At 39.5% G+C, this 15,965-nt stretch overlaps 1 protein-coding gene across 15 annotated transcripts in view; it reads left to right on the forward strand.

Moving 5' to 3' along the window:
- Positions 1-15,965, forward strand: part of LOC136849030 (sphingomyelin phosphodiesterase 5-like) — a 77,219-nt gene that overhangs the window by 42,509 nt on the left and 18,745 nt on the right. For 11 of the 15 annotated variants that reach the window (XM_067121915.1, XM_067121916.1, XM_067121906.1 and 8 more), the window contains 2 exons: positions 5,271-5,437; positions 9,168-9,404. In XM_067121915.1, the coding sequence (XP_066978016.1) occupies positions 5,271-5,437; positions 9,168-9,404 (404 nt within the window). Of the gene's footprint in view, positions 1-1,340; positions 1,480-5,270; positions 5,438-9,167; positions 9,405-15,965 lie in introns of those variants that run through there. The other 4 variants (XM_067121913.1, XM_067121904.1, XM_067121919.1 and 1 more) reach the window with 2 other exon arrangements.

The following is a 15,965-nucleotide window of genomic DNA, read 5'->3' on the forward strand; positions in this document are numbered from 1 at the left end:
CAGGACAACTGCAGGGTTTTCCTCCTGTTACACCTTTAAAAGCTTTCTACTCTTGTTTCCCTGTCAGTGCTGAATGACCTCAGTCTTATCGCTTGGCCTTTGGCCTAAATTCTGTATTCTATTTTATATATATCAACAAGTGACATACTCTTCTGCAAATTTTTCACGAGTCACGGCTTCCTACTTCATCTGCGAAATTGTCGATGAGGTTTTTATTTCCCTGTCTTTTCGTAAGGACCCCAAACAAAACGAATCATAGAAGTACTATGCCTGCTTCCTAAGAATCTTGGAAGCACTGTTTGTATCTTTCTTGTTTGTATTGTACCACAAGGATCTCAGAATTTCTATTTATATTTTTTCAATGATCTTGAAAGAACTGTTAGCTTGTTTTCAAGAACTGTAGAACACTGCATGTTTTCCAGATCTTACAAGGACTGTAATTTTGTTCCTAGAAATCTTGTGGGATCAGTGCTCTAGTTTCTCAATGATCTTAGAGAATTTGCAGTATTTTCTGCAGATCTTGGAAGAATTCTGTGTTTCCCAGTGGTCCTAAAAGAACCTTTTACACGTTTACGAAGGATGTTTCTCATGGATCATAGAAGAACACAAGGTTTTCTTAGGACCTTGAAAAGGTTCTGACCATGTTTCCTAACGATCTCTGAGGAACTCTTTGCCTTTGTATTAAGGATCCTAAAAAACAAGTTAAATTTATGCATAGGTTTAACGTGCACATTATATCTATATATGCGCGCGCGCACACACACACACACACTTGGCAGTATTCTTCCCTTTGAAAAAATCATTCCAACAATGAAAAACGCACTATGTATTTATTCATGACATGAACAATGATTTAATAAATTATACATTCTATTTTGCAAACCAAAGAATCTGGGTTATCATAAGAATTAGTATGATTATATAAAGTTATCATAAGAATTATGATATAGAACCTACTGGGCCTATTCACATAAATGTATTATTTAAAAAAAGACATGCAAACTTTACCATACCCTCACACTCAATACTGTAAGCACTGAATCCGAACAGAAAATATATGAAGAATCTCCTACGAGTCCAGGTGGGATACGAACCCATGCATGTTACATTAACTTGCTTGAGTTCGAATCCCGGTGGGAAGGGAAGTTTCAATGCGTACAGAAGTAAGCGCATCCAGAAAAAGTCTGAGGAAATCGAGAGGTTAAGATATCGATGTAATTATTATAATTATTAGTAAGTTCGTTGAATAAATGTAATAGCACGATTTGCTGAGAGCGCTTCAGATTCTGCACAGCTCTCATTATCATTTCGATACACCTTCGTCTCACTTCACCTCGACAGAAGAAGATAAAAAAGAAAACATGTCCAAATCGCTCCCTTTTGTCCTGAAGATTGTTTATCTTGTCAACGCAAATTGACTGTGGTATTCAGAACTTCAGTACTTCCTGTGCTACCTCATCGAGTTGTTGGTGTTAAATGGTGAGCCGTGTTTTTCATCTGAAAATAGGAATTTTTTCTTGTAAAATTAAAGTAATTTGTATTTCGATCATTCTTGAAGTTTGTGTATATTAGTTTTAAGATAACTAACAAATAACAGCTCTTAAGGCGAGTTAAAAGACGACGGTACCGGCACATAGGTATAGGTTAAGTAACCTCACAACTTTTTGAAGCATTGATAGCCAGTAGAAGTAAATGTAATAAGTGGAAATGAATTTAGTAAAATTAAACTTAGTGTTAAGGAGACGGGCGCACGAAGATATCGTTTATTAATGTAATTTTTCGGTTAAACAGCATAGGAAATGGTATCTAATGCATTACAGGTGTTTTAATGCATGCTGCTTCAGAGTTTTTTTAAACTAATGACGTATCCAAACACACAACCTAACTTAGGATACCCGGTCCATACCTTAGTGCATGAACCATCCCATGAATGATAAAATTTTACTTTAAACCAGTATTACATTTTGGACTTGAAAATATCACTTAATTATATTTTAATGTGTGCTTTGAATGTTTCGGACATTCGTTTATTTTGCTGTCAAGTTTTATTTAATGCCACCACCACTCCCATGAGCGCTGTGTTCAGTACCAGCTCCATTGGAATGAATGGTAAAACATAAAGGAAAAGATGGTAAATGTCTCTTCAGCAGTAAATTTGTAATAGATTTACACAAGTTTCTTAGTATAAAAACTCCAATAGCCTATCAATTAATGGTTTAAAGTAAAACAATACCCTATGAATTTACTTTAATCTGAATGAGAATTGTCAGTGGGATTAAGGTCATTATATTTTCAATTGTTTTGTGTTTTCTCCCACCCAGAAACCCCCCCCTTTCCTACTGTGGTCCCCCAAATTGTAGGATGTAAAGGTAGAGTCCATTATCTCCAAAAGTAATATTTTGCTAACAAAATACACATCAGAAATGCTCGGTGCACAAATTTAAACATAGGAAAATTATATTTCCAAGTAGAAAATTATATTTTTAAGTCCAAAGTGTGGTAATTGCCGAAAGTAAAATAATACCCTGAATTTCTATAGCTTTATAGACTAAGGGATCTTTGATTACTGTGGCTTAGACTATTCAGTCGCCTAGTACTAATGGAATTGCATAATATTGTTAGATTTTATACATGTTATTGTCAAAAATAATTTGAGAAATTTACATAGTTTCCTTAAAATATTATTTTTGGAAATGCCGAGTAAGCCTAACAGTGATGATTGAGCTGCCTCTTCGCAGTTTGTTACTAACATCCAGAGAATCTGAAAATAGTTTAAAACACTCATAGCATACAAGACTCGCAATACAAAATAAAAGTAGGTAATATATTAAATAAATTGGGGGACCAGGGACCATTAGGTAGGTTGGTTGTGGTATCCTGGGTTAGGTTAGGATACATAGTGTACCGTACCTGTATTTCATTCTGACTTACGGCTAAGGTTTTGGGTAAAACTGCAGACTACTACCGCTGCCAGATTCTCACCAGTTGCCAACTTGAATATTTACTGCGTTTGTGTATTTTTTTTATATTTGTTTTTTGGTTCTTTATGATGTTTACCAACTTTTGTTTGTGTTATGCTCATCTCCAAGGGGCTGGTACTAAACACAGCTCCCACTTTGCATGCAAACTGGTTGTTACCAAACTATTGGGGCGTGGTAGTAGTCTGCAGTTTTACTGAAGGTTGTGGGATGTGGAATCATATATTTGAATTAGGGTACATTCTTGTATTTTACTCTGCAATTGATAAGATAAATATAAGAGCAAGTTGCAATTGATAAGATAAATATAAAAGCAAGTTGTTTGTACTAGCAATAATGGTAAAATTGCAGAAAATACAAGGACAACAATAAAATCACTTTGTTCCTACAGAAATACATTCTCCTTATATGTAAGAGAATTTCTCAATGCGAGCTGGAATCAGTTGCTAAAATTTAGTAACAAGGCAGTTAGCTGGTGGTTAAGGGACGTGAATGAGGAAGTATTCTCACTCCTCTGCCATCACCAAGTCCTTTTTGTTTAGCTGCTGGCTAGAGTGGATGTCTAACTACACTCTCTGCCTAGACTGAGTTGTTAAAACCAGCCTTCCTTCACTTTGTCTGTTGATACCTGTATATCTTTTCATGAACAGATATGTAGAAAAAACAATTTGTAACCCCTATGTGGGGTGCACCTGAGCAAAGATTTCCTTACTTGAGAAAAACTTGAGAAAAACTTAATCACTTTATCACTCAGACTCAGAGCCAGACCTCTCTGGCATCCCTATGACATAGTAAGTTTGAGGTTGTGACTGGGATCAAGACACTTTGAGGTGGTTTCAACTTCATTAATTGAGAGAGACAACCTCCCACTTAAGGAGTGAGTTTTGCATGAAAGGTGATGGTCTGTTAGGAACAAATAAATATATAAAAATAACAATTATTTTTCCCAGTGCCTTTTACCATATTTCTCACCTTTGCCTCTAATGCAGAAGGAAAAGTTATATGGTAATGGCAAGTGAGTGAGGGTATTTCTCCATTCACTTGTCTCAATCCTCCAGGTAACCATCTTGTTACCAAGTTTTGACAACTGATTCCAGCTTGTGCAGAGGAATACAGAAGAACAGTTTCCACTGCCTGCATGTCTGAGCCACAAAGCACCCTCCATTGACATAAGATCATTCCTTGTGTGTCTGTCATCTCAAGCCCGCTTGTTTAGTTTGCTACCAGAATTTATAAGTTTTACACACTTCACATTAAAATTTGCTGTAGCATTATTATTTAATTCCTTGCTGCCTTAATTTTCACTTTCATGGCTAGTTGTTTTTGCTGTATCGTGTAAACTATTAAGGTTGGGGTCAATTGTTTGCTTTGCTGATAAGCAGCCATTAGGCTAAACTAAGAGGTGTTTTTCCTTTTCTGAACGGCTGCTCTGTTCAGGTTTTGTTTTTAAATTATTATTACCTAGCCTCCAGATTTGCCTTCATATACTGTATACCAGTTTTGGGTTGATGTGTCAATGGTGTAGAGCTTTTGGGTTGTATTTTTCTGGCTTTGTATTTTTTTCCTTAAAACAAACCTTTTTCATATGTATGGGGTATACTTTCTGTGAAAGTTAGTTCAGAAACTTAGCCTAACTAGCAGCAAGTGAGTGAGTGGGAGGTTTTCCACCCACTGACTTGACTGTTGACATTAACTCTTTTTTTCACTGTGCTGCTGTACAGACGTCTCCACTACTCCTGGACTCTTTATCATGGCTTTTAGTTGGAAGAGGCTTAGGCTATAGGCTAATTTTCCTGGCAGGTAGTATGATTAGTGTAGGTGTTGAGGATCTAATAGGATCTGTGGGAATAAGAAAAAAAAAACTGAATTTTTACATGTATGCCATCTCTTTACATTATAGTATATTCCTGGCACTTCTCACACCCAACTCTCCCTTTGTCAGTAGGTAGTTCAGACAACACTTGATATGATTTCACCACCACTGAAGGCTGCTTTGGACATCAGATATGTAGTCAACAAGGTGGAACTATTTTGGTTTGGATTGTGTCCAGAAAATGAGCTGTTACACATTTGTGGCAGTCATAAAGTTATGGATCTGTATACTATAAAAATCAATATTTATTATGAAAAACTGTATTATTTGTTGAGCTCAGTCCCTGCAATTTCACTTGAGTTACTGCATTTGACCAGGCTTAATGGTATTAGTAACGGAAGCTTGTTGTTGTTAATGTATGTTAAACAATTTTCATTTAATGTCAGTTCAGTATAAAATATCCCTTTTTTTCCCCATAGATGGAGGCAGTTCTCAGGGATAGCCGATACGTGCACAATGGCTGGAAGATCCTTGATGGTGTTGCATGTCTTCTGATGATCCCATTTCAGCACGTTATATCATTAACAATATCTTCATTTGTATTCACCTGTCATGATAAGCAGTCCATCATACAAAGAATTGTAAGGTATGACTTGATTTTCTTGAATTTTATAACCTTTGGTATTATGTACATATGTTGTAAAACTCCATGTGTCTTGGAATTCATGCTAAATGTAAACTATTGCTCTACTAAACCCTGGTACAGTACTTAAGTATATGAAGGGCGAACTGAGAATTTGTTGACTCTCCTCTTAAACTCTTGGATAGAGTTGCGTCATCAGATATGTTTTGCTAGCTCTTAATCTTGACTTTTGGCATAAAGTGAGTTCATTATGTTTGGTGCATCAAATGAGCTTCAGTGACATACATCCTCTGCACTCTTCTTTACCTGACCTAGCTGTTTTTACTTGCAGCAGTAGGCAGGCTGCTGCTGCTGGAAATGGCATGTAATTTTCTTGTATCAGGTTTAATACTACTGTAGCCTACTTGGAATAGCCTACTAGAAGTTTTACACCTTGGCTAAAACTAAACTTTGAAATAGTTTACTCAATGCACTTATGAAATCGAATGATCTCCAAATGTTAAAGCATGGAGCAAGTTCATTCCTGCTTTCTGCTAACGTCTCCTGAACTAGGGTTTGTTTGCTTTATTTTTTATTTCTCTCTCTCTCTCTCTCTCTCTCTCTCTCTCTCTCTCTCTCTCTCTCTCTCTCTCTCTCTCTCTCTCTCTCTCTCTCTCTCTCTCTCTCTCTCTCTCTCTCTCTCTCTCTCTCTCTGCAGGCTTAATTCTCTTTGGAGCCATCTTGAGTTTATTGTCTGTTGACTCTATCCATAATGATTTCAGCTGAAGATTTAAAGAAAGAAAGAAAACAAAATTTGCTGTTCCAGGGGTGAAGATGATACTTTTATTATTATTAGATGCTCCTCTATTTACGAACGAGTTACATTCCGAACAGCTGTTCGTAAGTTCACCTTGGTATACGCAAAGTCAGTATGTACAATACTATTTATGTTTATTATATAAAGTAAATTACCAAGTAATTACATGGCTATAGTTTCCACTTGAACGGCAGCGTAGATTCAAAATTTTGCTGGTAGCACTTCAATATAGTATGTGTAGGTTATCAGCCCGTCCCATTAACAGAATATTGGAACGACTTAGCATACAATCCACATTCGTTTCCTGCCGTCCATGGTGGTAACATCTGGTCTGGCAGCAGCTTTATTCATTATTTTTCATTTATTTTACTGGATTCCAATGGAGGATTCCTTAAATCAACCATTGGAATGCATATATTGTAGCCTTCAAGATGAAATCATTCAGGATGAATTATTTCCTATGTTTTGTTTATGTTGGTTCAGTCATCAATGAGCTGCCGGTAAACACCACCATTTGCATTTATGGTGTGTTTACTGATTAGGCTTCTGGTGGTGCCATTAATAGTTTTTCCTTAAAAGTAATTGCCGGATGTTACGACATTCTGTCATAAAAGTAAATTGTTGTATGTTATGCCTTTTCATGAGGCCATAATTTTGGCAATTTATGAGTAGTTTTCTGGCTATAAACCTAGCAAGCCACTGATAATAGTTTTGTTTTAAAAGTAATTCTCAAGTGTTACAACACTTCATTATAAAAGTAATTGGTGTATGTTAAGTCTTTTCATTAGGCCATAACCTTTGCAATTTATGAATTGTTTTACGGCCTTAAACTACTAGCGAGCCGTCGATAATAGTTTTGCCTTAAAAGTAGTTCTCGGATGTTACAGCATTCCATTATAAATCAGTGCATGTTACGCCTTTTCATTTGGCATTAACCTTTTGCAATTCATGCATTGTTTTCCTGACCATAGGCTACTTGCGAGACACCGATAATGGTTTTACCTCAAAGTAATTTTCAGATTTTACAACACTCCATTATTATCTTTTCATTAGGCCATAACTTTGGCAATTTATGATTTGTTTATCAGCCATAATCTTAGCCCAAGCCACCAATAATTGCCTTGAAAGTAATTCTTGGGTATTTTATCTTTTCATTAGGCATGTAACTTTTGCAGTTATGATTTATTTACCAGACCTATGCTTCCTGTAAGCCTCCGGTAAATAAATTTTTGACATAATTTTCATTTTGACATAATCTCCACACCTACCTTTGCAGAACTGAAAGTGTTAAGGCAGAAAGCAGTAAGGAGAGAATTGGCGGTTTTGTTGGCTGCTACGAGAAGTAGTTCTTGATAGCCAAAAACTAGCTCTTGCTACGAAGCTGCTAGCTTGATGGCACCAATCTTGGGTGCCAGCTTTGCCCCCATCACCCTCTCTCATGCTCTTGGTGCCAGCACTAGCACTGGCACCCTGGCGCCAATTCTCTCCTTCTACTAGCCTCTTGCCACTTGCTCCCGCGCCTGGCTCCCTTGCTTTCTTTTCTTACCTTTGCCAGTCTTGTGTCTTGGTTAACAGCATATGTTAGCCTTGTTATAGTGAAATGTAGTGTAATGGAGGAGGTGGCTACTCATCCCCCAATGCTCCTAGACAGAAGGTCCCTGTCAAACTCCCAACAATTCCTGGGAGGAGGCAAACTGAAGTCCAGGTCCTTTGGAACCAATTTGTAAAGTCCATGGGTACGTGTGTGGTAGGTCATCCTCCTTCTATGTATCGTTGTGACAGTCGTGTGAATGGTCATGCTCCTGCACAGGGTACCAAGTCAGGTTTTTACGGTTCATCTGTCTTGGTATGCATGCTTATTTTCCTAGACTGACGTTTAGTGCAGTCTTAGCTCTTCTAGGTAAATGAGTCTGGGTTAATAGACAGTGGTTCTGATCACTTACAGTCAGTTCCTGCATCTTTGACTAAAGGTTTAAACTAGGAATCCAGTGGTTCTGGGTTCTTTTCCATGATCCCATGGGCAGTCATAAGGCTGGGTTGGTGAGAAGCCTTCTTATTCTATAGGAGATCCAGTGGGACTGAATGGTTCTATGCTTTCAGGGCCCATGCAGGCCAAGTTGGAGAAGTACTTCAGGATTATTATTTGGCCGATTCATGAGGGCTGGGACCTCAGGGAAGAGATCATGGCACCTCTGAGACTGTCCTTTTCATGTTGAAATGGTAGTTTGTGGTCTGATGAGACTCAGAGCTGAAGAAACTTTCTCTTCTGCTGAATCAAGGGCCATAAGGTCAGTGACAACGAACTCTTTCCAGTGGTTAAACATGTTGGTGACTGCTGTCAGTGAAGGTTTGTAGTTTATTTGTGTTAGGGAGGAAGACTGATTTCCCTCTCTCACCAGTCAGCAAACCTGTAGGCAAACTTCATCTTAGGAAGGCATAATTTGGTTTGCAACTTTTTTGGTACATAAGTTGCCAAGAGTAGCTCTCCACTACAGAATGGGCTGGTGTTGGAATCTCCCAAATCAAGGCAAAAGTGGAGAAAAGATGTGCTGACTGTCAGGACACCATGATCCACTGTAGTCTTCTTTTAGTGGGAGCCACAACTAGGCTCTTGAATGGAACATGTACTAATTATTGATTATGCAAAGTTCTACCATCATCAACAAGTCACATTATTCATAATATTTCTAAAATATAAAAATCTTTTGTAGGATTTGTTTTGGAAGGTATGATTGTCACATTGAATTACACATCTAAGACAAATATATATATACACAGTTAATTTTATTTTCCAAAGCCTTGCATAATAATCGTTTTCTTTGCTGTGCTACAATTAAGCTCATTTCACTGAAATTTTATCTTGATATTTTCTGTAGTATATTTTTTTATATTAGTGCTTATGAATTATTATATATCCTTTGTACCATTCTGTTTCAGATACCTTCTTGTATGTCCTTTGATGATACTCTTGTCACTTGTGTTGCTGCCGTTTGGAACCATTGGCTACGTTATTTGGATGCTAATTAATGCTTTGGCTGATGTACAGCCATTTGTTTATGCATGTCCTTTGGGAGAAATGCAATCTGGCAGAAAGAAGTTTTCTAACAAAATTACAGTATGCTCATCAAATGTATGCATCTGTCCCGAATATATAGTCCGAATTAATAACCAGAGGTATTTATTAAGTATGTTCTATACTTGAGTTATATTTCTAACTAGTTCATATAAGGCTTCTTAATTTCCAAATCTACAGTAACAGTAAACGAAGGTTTTATAGGATTTTCTGATTTGTTAGCTTTTTATGAAATTTTTTATGACCTCACTTAGAAAAAATAGTTAATCTTATTTTCCTGTGGCAGCACAACTAATTTTCTGTAGGTTTATTCCAGTGTTGCTGTTATCAGTTAGGGATTAAATTAAACAGTAGTTTTAAGTACTTCTGTTCTTGGTAAAGCAGGTGTTGCAACCAAAACTCATGCTTTGTTGTTTTTATATAGTACCAGCTGACTAACCGAACGCTGCCTGGGAAAACTGAATGATAACTGATAAACTCTCTCTCTCTCTCTCTCTCTCTCTCTCTCTCTCTCTCTCTCTCTCTCTCTCTCTCTCTCTCTCTTCCTGTTAAGATAGTTGCTTCAATTACATTACCCAGCATTTTTGACATTTTATATTTCACCCCTTCTCACCTCCATTCCTATTTGGGCTGAACTTGGACTTAAAGGGCATCGGGAGTGGCACTATTCATCTCAGCGACCTGGAAAACTTTGGGTTAGACACTTAATATCTCAAAAATAATTTTTGACATTTTATATTTTATCCCTTCTCACCCCCATTCCTATCGGGGCTGAACTTGGACTGGAATGGCATCGGGAGTGTCACTATTCATCTCAGCGACCTCAAAAACTATGGATTAGACACTAATATCTGTTGTTTTCTGTTATTTTTATGTCACCCCCTTCCCACCCCCTTTTGTGCCAGTGATGTATTGCACCCGCAGTATTCTTTTCCAGACAGCAAGTCATATGTATACCAGTTTTGGTTGAAATTGCTCGATGCATTTCAGAGTTATGCTGGAAAACACACACATACACACACTGTACATTCATCTTTATATATATAGATTTTAGAAATTTCTCTATTTATTGCTTGATTTTAGTGCTTCCTAATGCATGTTACAGTGTAACCGGGTAGTGTTTTTGTCATAGTATGCCCCTTACAAACCTCTCGTTTTACTAATGCTCTATTGTTGGGATAGCTTGTGTTAGCCTAAGACAAAACAAATTTTTATTTATTCTAAAGGTTTGATTTTGTTGCTTCCTTATTCATGCTTTGAATGTCACTGGGTAGTGTTTTTGTTATAGTATGCCCACACAGTATACAAACTTCTCATTCTACCAATTCTGTAATGTCTGGAATAGCATGTGTTAGCCAAAGACAAGACAGATATTTAGTTATTTTCCTTAGGTTGTTTATTCAGCCAAAAGGCCAGCAGTGAGCTTTGCCTTGTTTACCAACATTAAACAACCAAGTCTGCTTGGACTATATGCTCCTGTCCAACAGAAGGAAGCAAGACAGAGTAATAGCACTTAAACTATCCCTCATGAACTTCTATCCTACACCAGCAAGAACTAATTGCCCTAGAAAAATAATTTAAGTTCAATTGTTAACCACTGGACCTCAAACTAGGATTGCAGGTAACCAGTAAACATCTGCTCTCCTAGCAACACATAATACCACAAGTGCTGTAGTAGCTTACCTGGTCTCTTAACCAATCATATTTTTTTCATTTTTTCACCTGTCTGGGCGCACCAGCATGTATGAGCCATTGTAAATTCTGTTGTGAAATTAGTTTGTTCTTACAAGAATAAAAACGTTCATCTTTTATGTTGGCTATACCTCTGATGAAAGTCATTTGGTTGTCGAAGCTTGGCAACAAGGTAGTTAACAAGCAGTAGGTGAGTGAAGGGGTTGGTGACCCACCCACTCACTGGTAAACAGTGTTGCTTTTTCTTTGGCCACCTTGCTAATCAGATGTCTTGCACTTCACTTATCATGGCTGTTGGTGAAGCTGTTCAAAATACTTGTTGGTTGAATGGTTGATGTTTGGCTTGTTTGTTTTTGGTGTTGGCTTTGACTTGTAAGAATGATGGAGTCTGACAAGTTTTCAAATTTATAAAAATGATTAGCATAGATGTCAGAGGTTTGAACAGGTTTATGCTAGGTTCGTGTCTTCTGTACCTGTTGACCATCAGTCTTATTCTTCTTGCAGAGGTGAGGAGTGCATGTCTTCTTTGAACTGGATGTATAGTGCCTCACAGTTACGTGCATAGTGGAAGCAGCAAAGGTTGAGAACTTGAAGGAGGGACTATTGGTTTCATCATATGGTAACAGATCACTGTTCTCACCTCTTTTCCCCCATTTTGCACCTGCCTTGACTCGTGATGGGGTCCACCCACTCTCCACTTGCTTTGTCTGAGGGGGGGAATGTGCAGACCAGATGGCAGTCACGGACTGTCTCATTCGCTGGTGTGATGTCAGTTCCTGCTACCCCCAATGCTCCTGCCCATTTCCCACCTCTCCTGCTTCTGCTGTATCAACTTCAAGATATCCCTGGGAGAAAAAAAAGAGATACTGAAGACATTTTGGCAGCCTCTTTGCATTTTAGGGAGCTTTCCTGGAACAAAAGTTCCCCATCTGCATTGGTCTTTGTGGCTCCCATTGCTTCAGCTGTGGCTTTCCCCTCAGAGACAGAGTATGCTGTGCTCATGAACTTTCCTACTGCTCCTGCCTTAACAGCTCTGCTTTTGTCCCTTTTAGGATGTGTGCCTGCTTTGTCCTTGGTAAACATTGGAGAGGACGAAAAGACCTGTGGTCATAGGAGGTTGAAGAAGTTCTGCTTTGCTTTGCCTCCTTCCTTATCATCTTCCTTCTCCTCGCCACCTTCCTCCCTGGGTCCTCCATCTGCAGATCAGGGGAAATGCAGGAAGAAGGCCTGGAAGGCTACCCTCTGCAAGAAGGCTAAGAAGTCTTCTTCAGGCCAACAGTCCTTTTTGAGAGTGATGGTGATCCCAGCACCCATTTGCATGGTAGGCAGTCATGGGCATCCAGTCAGGGGTCCACTCATTCTCAGTCCCTGTTTAGTGACCCTGGTTTCTCCCAGTCACTTGCATGTTCTTCTTTGTAGAGCAGGACTGACCCTGATTCTTCCTGTGTTTGTGTTTCTTTGGAAGCACTTAGGGAATAGTCTGTATTTTCCCAGACTACAAACTGTCCAGTTTTCTGGAGCTATCTTGTTAGGTCCCAAAATGTACTTGCAGGTGGTCTTCTGACCATCCCAACCTTGGCTGTACTTGTGTGTGTAGTACTGAACTTAGTTTGCTGCAGGGTCCACATCCTATTGTGCAGCCCATGGTTGACCCACTCAATGCTTCTATTGGTGCTGCTCTACAAAGGACAGGCATAGTGCACTTTTGCTCACCACAAACAAGTGATTTTATTTAAGTGACTTACCAAGCAATTACATAGCTAACAGCCTCCTACCACGGCAGACCAAAAATTCAAATTTCACGGTGGCGCTACCATCGCTAGTGTAGGTGGCAGGGTCCCGCCCACTATTGGGACTGACAGGTACAACTCAGATGGAAACATCAATTCGTTTTCTGCCGGTGCCTGATCAACAGCTGTGGTTTTCAGGCAGTACCTTACGTCATTTGTTGGATTGGTTTCCTGTATTTGGTGATGTACCAGATTTTGTGTTGCCTTTTTTTGCAATTACTGAATAATTAGGTGGTTTTGTAATTTTTCACTATTTTGTCATGTCAGATTCTAGTTCTTCTAGCATTCGGTTCTGTACCGAGGGATGTAAAAGTAGATTAAGCAAGATTATGTATGATTCTCATACTAAATGTATTAAATGTGGGAGACCAGTTTTGGGTGTCAGCGCTGAGATCTCTCGTGGATATTCTGAGGTGTTTTCCACAAGAACAGTTGCTGCTAAACAGCCACATTTTCACAGGTACCATCAAGGGTTGTCCGCTCTGGTTCTGACAGGCTTCAGACTGTCAGGAGCCTCGTCAGAGCAAAAGGACTTTCACGCAGGGCTGCAGAAGCTATTGCTAGATATAGAAGAGCTGCTTCTAGCAAGTTCTACCAGTCCAAGTGGACGTGGACAGTGTTCAGAAGATGGCGTGCACAAAATAATGTCTCTTCTTCTGAAACCTCTGTAGCCGAGATTGTGGACTTCTTGCTCTTTCTCAAGACTGTTAGGAGACTCTCACCCTCTACAATTAAAGGATATAGGGCTATGCTTAGCTCAGTGTTCAAGCACAGAAGCCTTAACCTGTCAAACACAGAGGCCTTAACCTGTGTACGAACCAAGATAGTGATCTTGTCAAGTCTTTTGAGACCTCCAAGACAGACAATCGCTCTTCAGTCCCTTGGAATTTGAACGTGGTTTTAACATGGCTCGTGAGCTCCTCTTTTGAACCTCTTTGTTCTGCCTCCTTTAAGTCCCGCACTCAGAAGACTCTATTTCTTGTAGCACTGGCTACAGTGAGGCGAGTAAGCGAATTCCAAGCAATGGATAAGGAAGTTGGTTTTGTGCAAGGAGGTGCAGTTTGCTCAATTTTGCCTGATTTCCTCGCTAAGAACAAGAACGTTTCTCGTCCCTGGCCCCGCTCCTTTATTATTAAGAGCTTGGAGAATGTTCTCGGGCCGGAAGAAGAGGAAAGACTTCTTTGCCCTGTGAGGGCCTTGCAGCTTTACATCCGCTGAACTGAGAAGATCAGGGATTCCTCTAGCAACCTAAGGTGTTCGGTGAGAAACCTTTCTTGCCTGCTCTCTAAGAACGCCCTCTCCTCTTTCTTAAGGAGCCTTATCTCAGAAGCGCATTCTCAGATTCAAGAGGATGCCCTCCTGATCTTGAGGGTTAAGGTTCATGAGGTGCGAGCTATCGCCACTTCTCTTGCGTTCCGTTATAACATGTCGTTGCCTTCCATTCTCCAGTCGACTTTTTGGAGATCGAAATCTGTGTTTGCTTTGCACTACCTGAAAGACATGGAAGCCATTTTTGATAATTGCAGTATGTTAGGGCCTTTATCCATGGCTGGCATGGTGTTGGGAGAGGAAGCACAGGAGGCGAACTGTCCTTCTACAGTACTGTCTCCTCGCCTTGGTTTTTTTTTAGGTGTTGAGTTGTTGGGAAGCCTGGGGGTACAGGCGTACCTAGAGTACCCACCAGATTTTTTATGGTTGGGGTGTTGGTTGTCTAGTTTTTATTGTGGTGTAGGTGACACTGTTGTTTTTTATTCTGGTCATACCCAGGGCAAGGGCAGCACCTTTTGTCTTTGTCAGTCATCGGAGTACCTCCACAGCTGCAAATACCCACTGAAGTAGGGATGACTCTGGCCAATATGCCATACCCTCAACAGGTTTAGATGAGGGTCGACCAGAGGCAGTATTTACATGTAGCAGCTCTCTTACCAGGTAAGGTACAACAAGCATTGTCTCAATGCTAGCAATCTTCTAATTCCAAGTCATTATCTCCTAATGTTTTGGATTAGTTTTTTGTCCATCTAACTCGCCTCCTCTCAATGTGGAGTCAGCTATGTAATTGCATGGTAAGTCATTTATATAAAAATGACATTTTTATAATAAAATAAAGTTTTATATATACTTTCGAGACAATTACATAATCGGAGCCCTCCTTCCTTCCCCACACAGACAGACATATTTTGGCTCAAATGAATTATGTTTCCCGCCGAGTTGTATATGTCAGTCCCAACAGTGGGCGGGACCCTGTCACCTACACTAGCAATGTTAGCACCACCGCGAAATTTGAATTTTTGGTCTGCCTTTGTAGGAAGCTGTTAGCTATGTAATTGCTTGGTAAGTATATATGAAACTTTATTTTATTATAAAAATGTCATTGTGGCCAGCATGGCTAGTTCTACTTCCATTTCAGGGCCCAAAGGCATTTACTTCAGTAGAGGATCTAACTTGTGCTGTTTTGGATTCTGCTGGGCCTGATTGTATCTTGCCTGTAGAACCCATACAGGTCGAGTTGGAGAGGCACTTTTGTGTCATCATTGCATTCATTCATGAGTGCAATGGTCTCAAGGAAGTGATCAGGGATGTTCCTTAGCTTCTCCTTTTGAGTGCTCCTTAGTTTTTGCTTTGTAATCTGTACTGTTCTTTTGGTTGCCCTGTTGCCCACTTTTGCAAGGCATTCTGCAGGAGATTGAATCTTTGATCTCAGGACCAGAGAATTCTTTGTCCTTCAGTCACTCTGTCTAGTTTCTTTCCCCTATCTCTGACATGGCAGTGGACATGCTACATTCTGCAGGGTGCCGAGACCTGCCTCCTGCAGATGGGATCTGTAAGCATATGGGCTGATGAACAACCTTAGTTTAGAATAGTTTTGTGTAGTGACGATCTCTTCCCTTTCTTCGATACAATGGCAAACTTATCCTTTTCCCGTGTCCTTGTCAAAGAAGGAAAAGGCAAAGTACATCTTGTATGTGTACATCATATGTCAACTGGTTTATTAATGAGTATAAACCTTTTTAGCTTAGCTCCCTTACCTCTTCCTACACCTACAAAAACTGGCTACAGGTCACTTGCAGGCAGTGAAGAGGTGTAATGTCTCTGATACCATTAACCATGTGAGATACAGTCTTCAAGTAGGTACACTGAGATCTCCAATTTGGTAAGCAATGAAATGACATTCATTGGGCA

This window comes from Macrobrachium rosenbergii, chromosome 20 (assembly GCF_040412425.1).
Source record: "Macrobrachium rosenbergii isolate ZJJX-2024 chromosome 20, ASM4041242v1, whole genome shotgun sequence".
NCBI lineage: Eukaryota > Metazoa > Arthropoda > Malacostraca > Decapoda > Palaemonidae > Macrobrachium > Macrobrachium rosenbergii.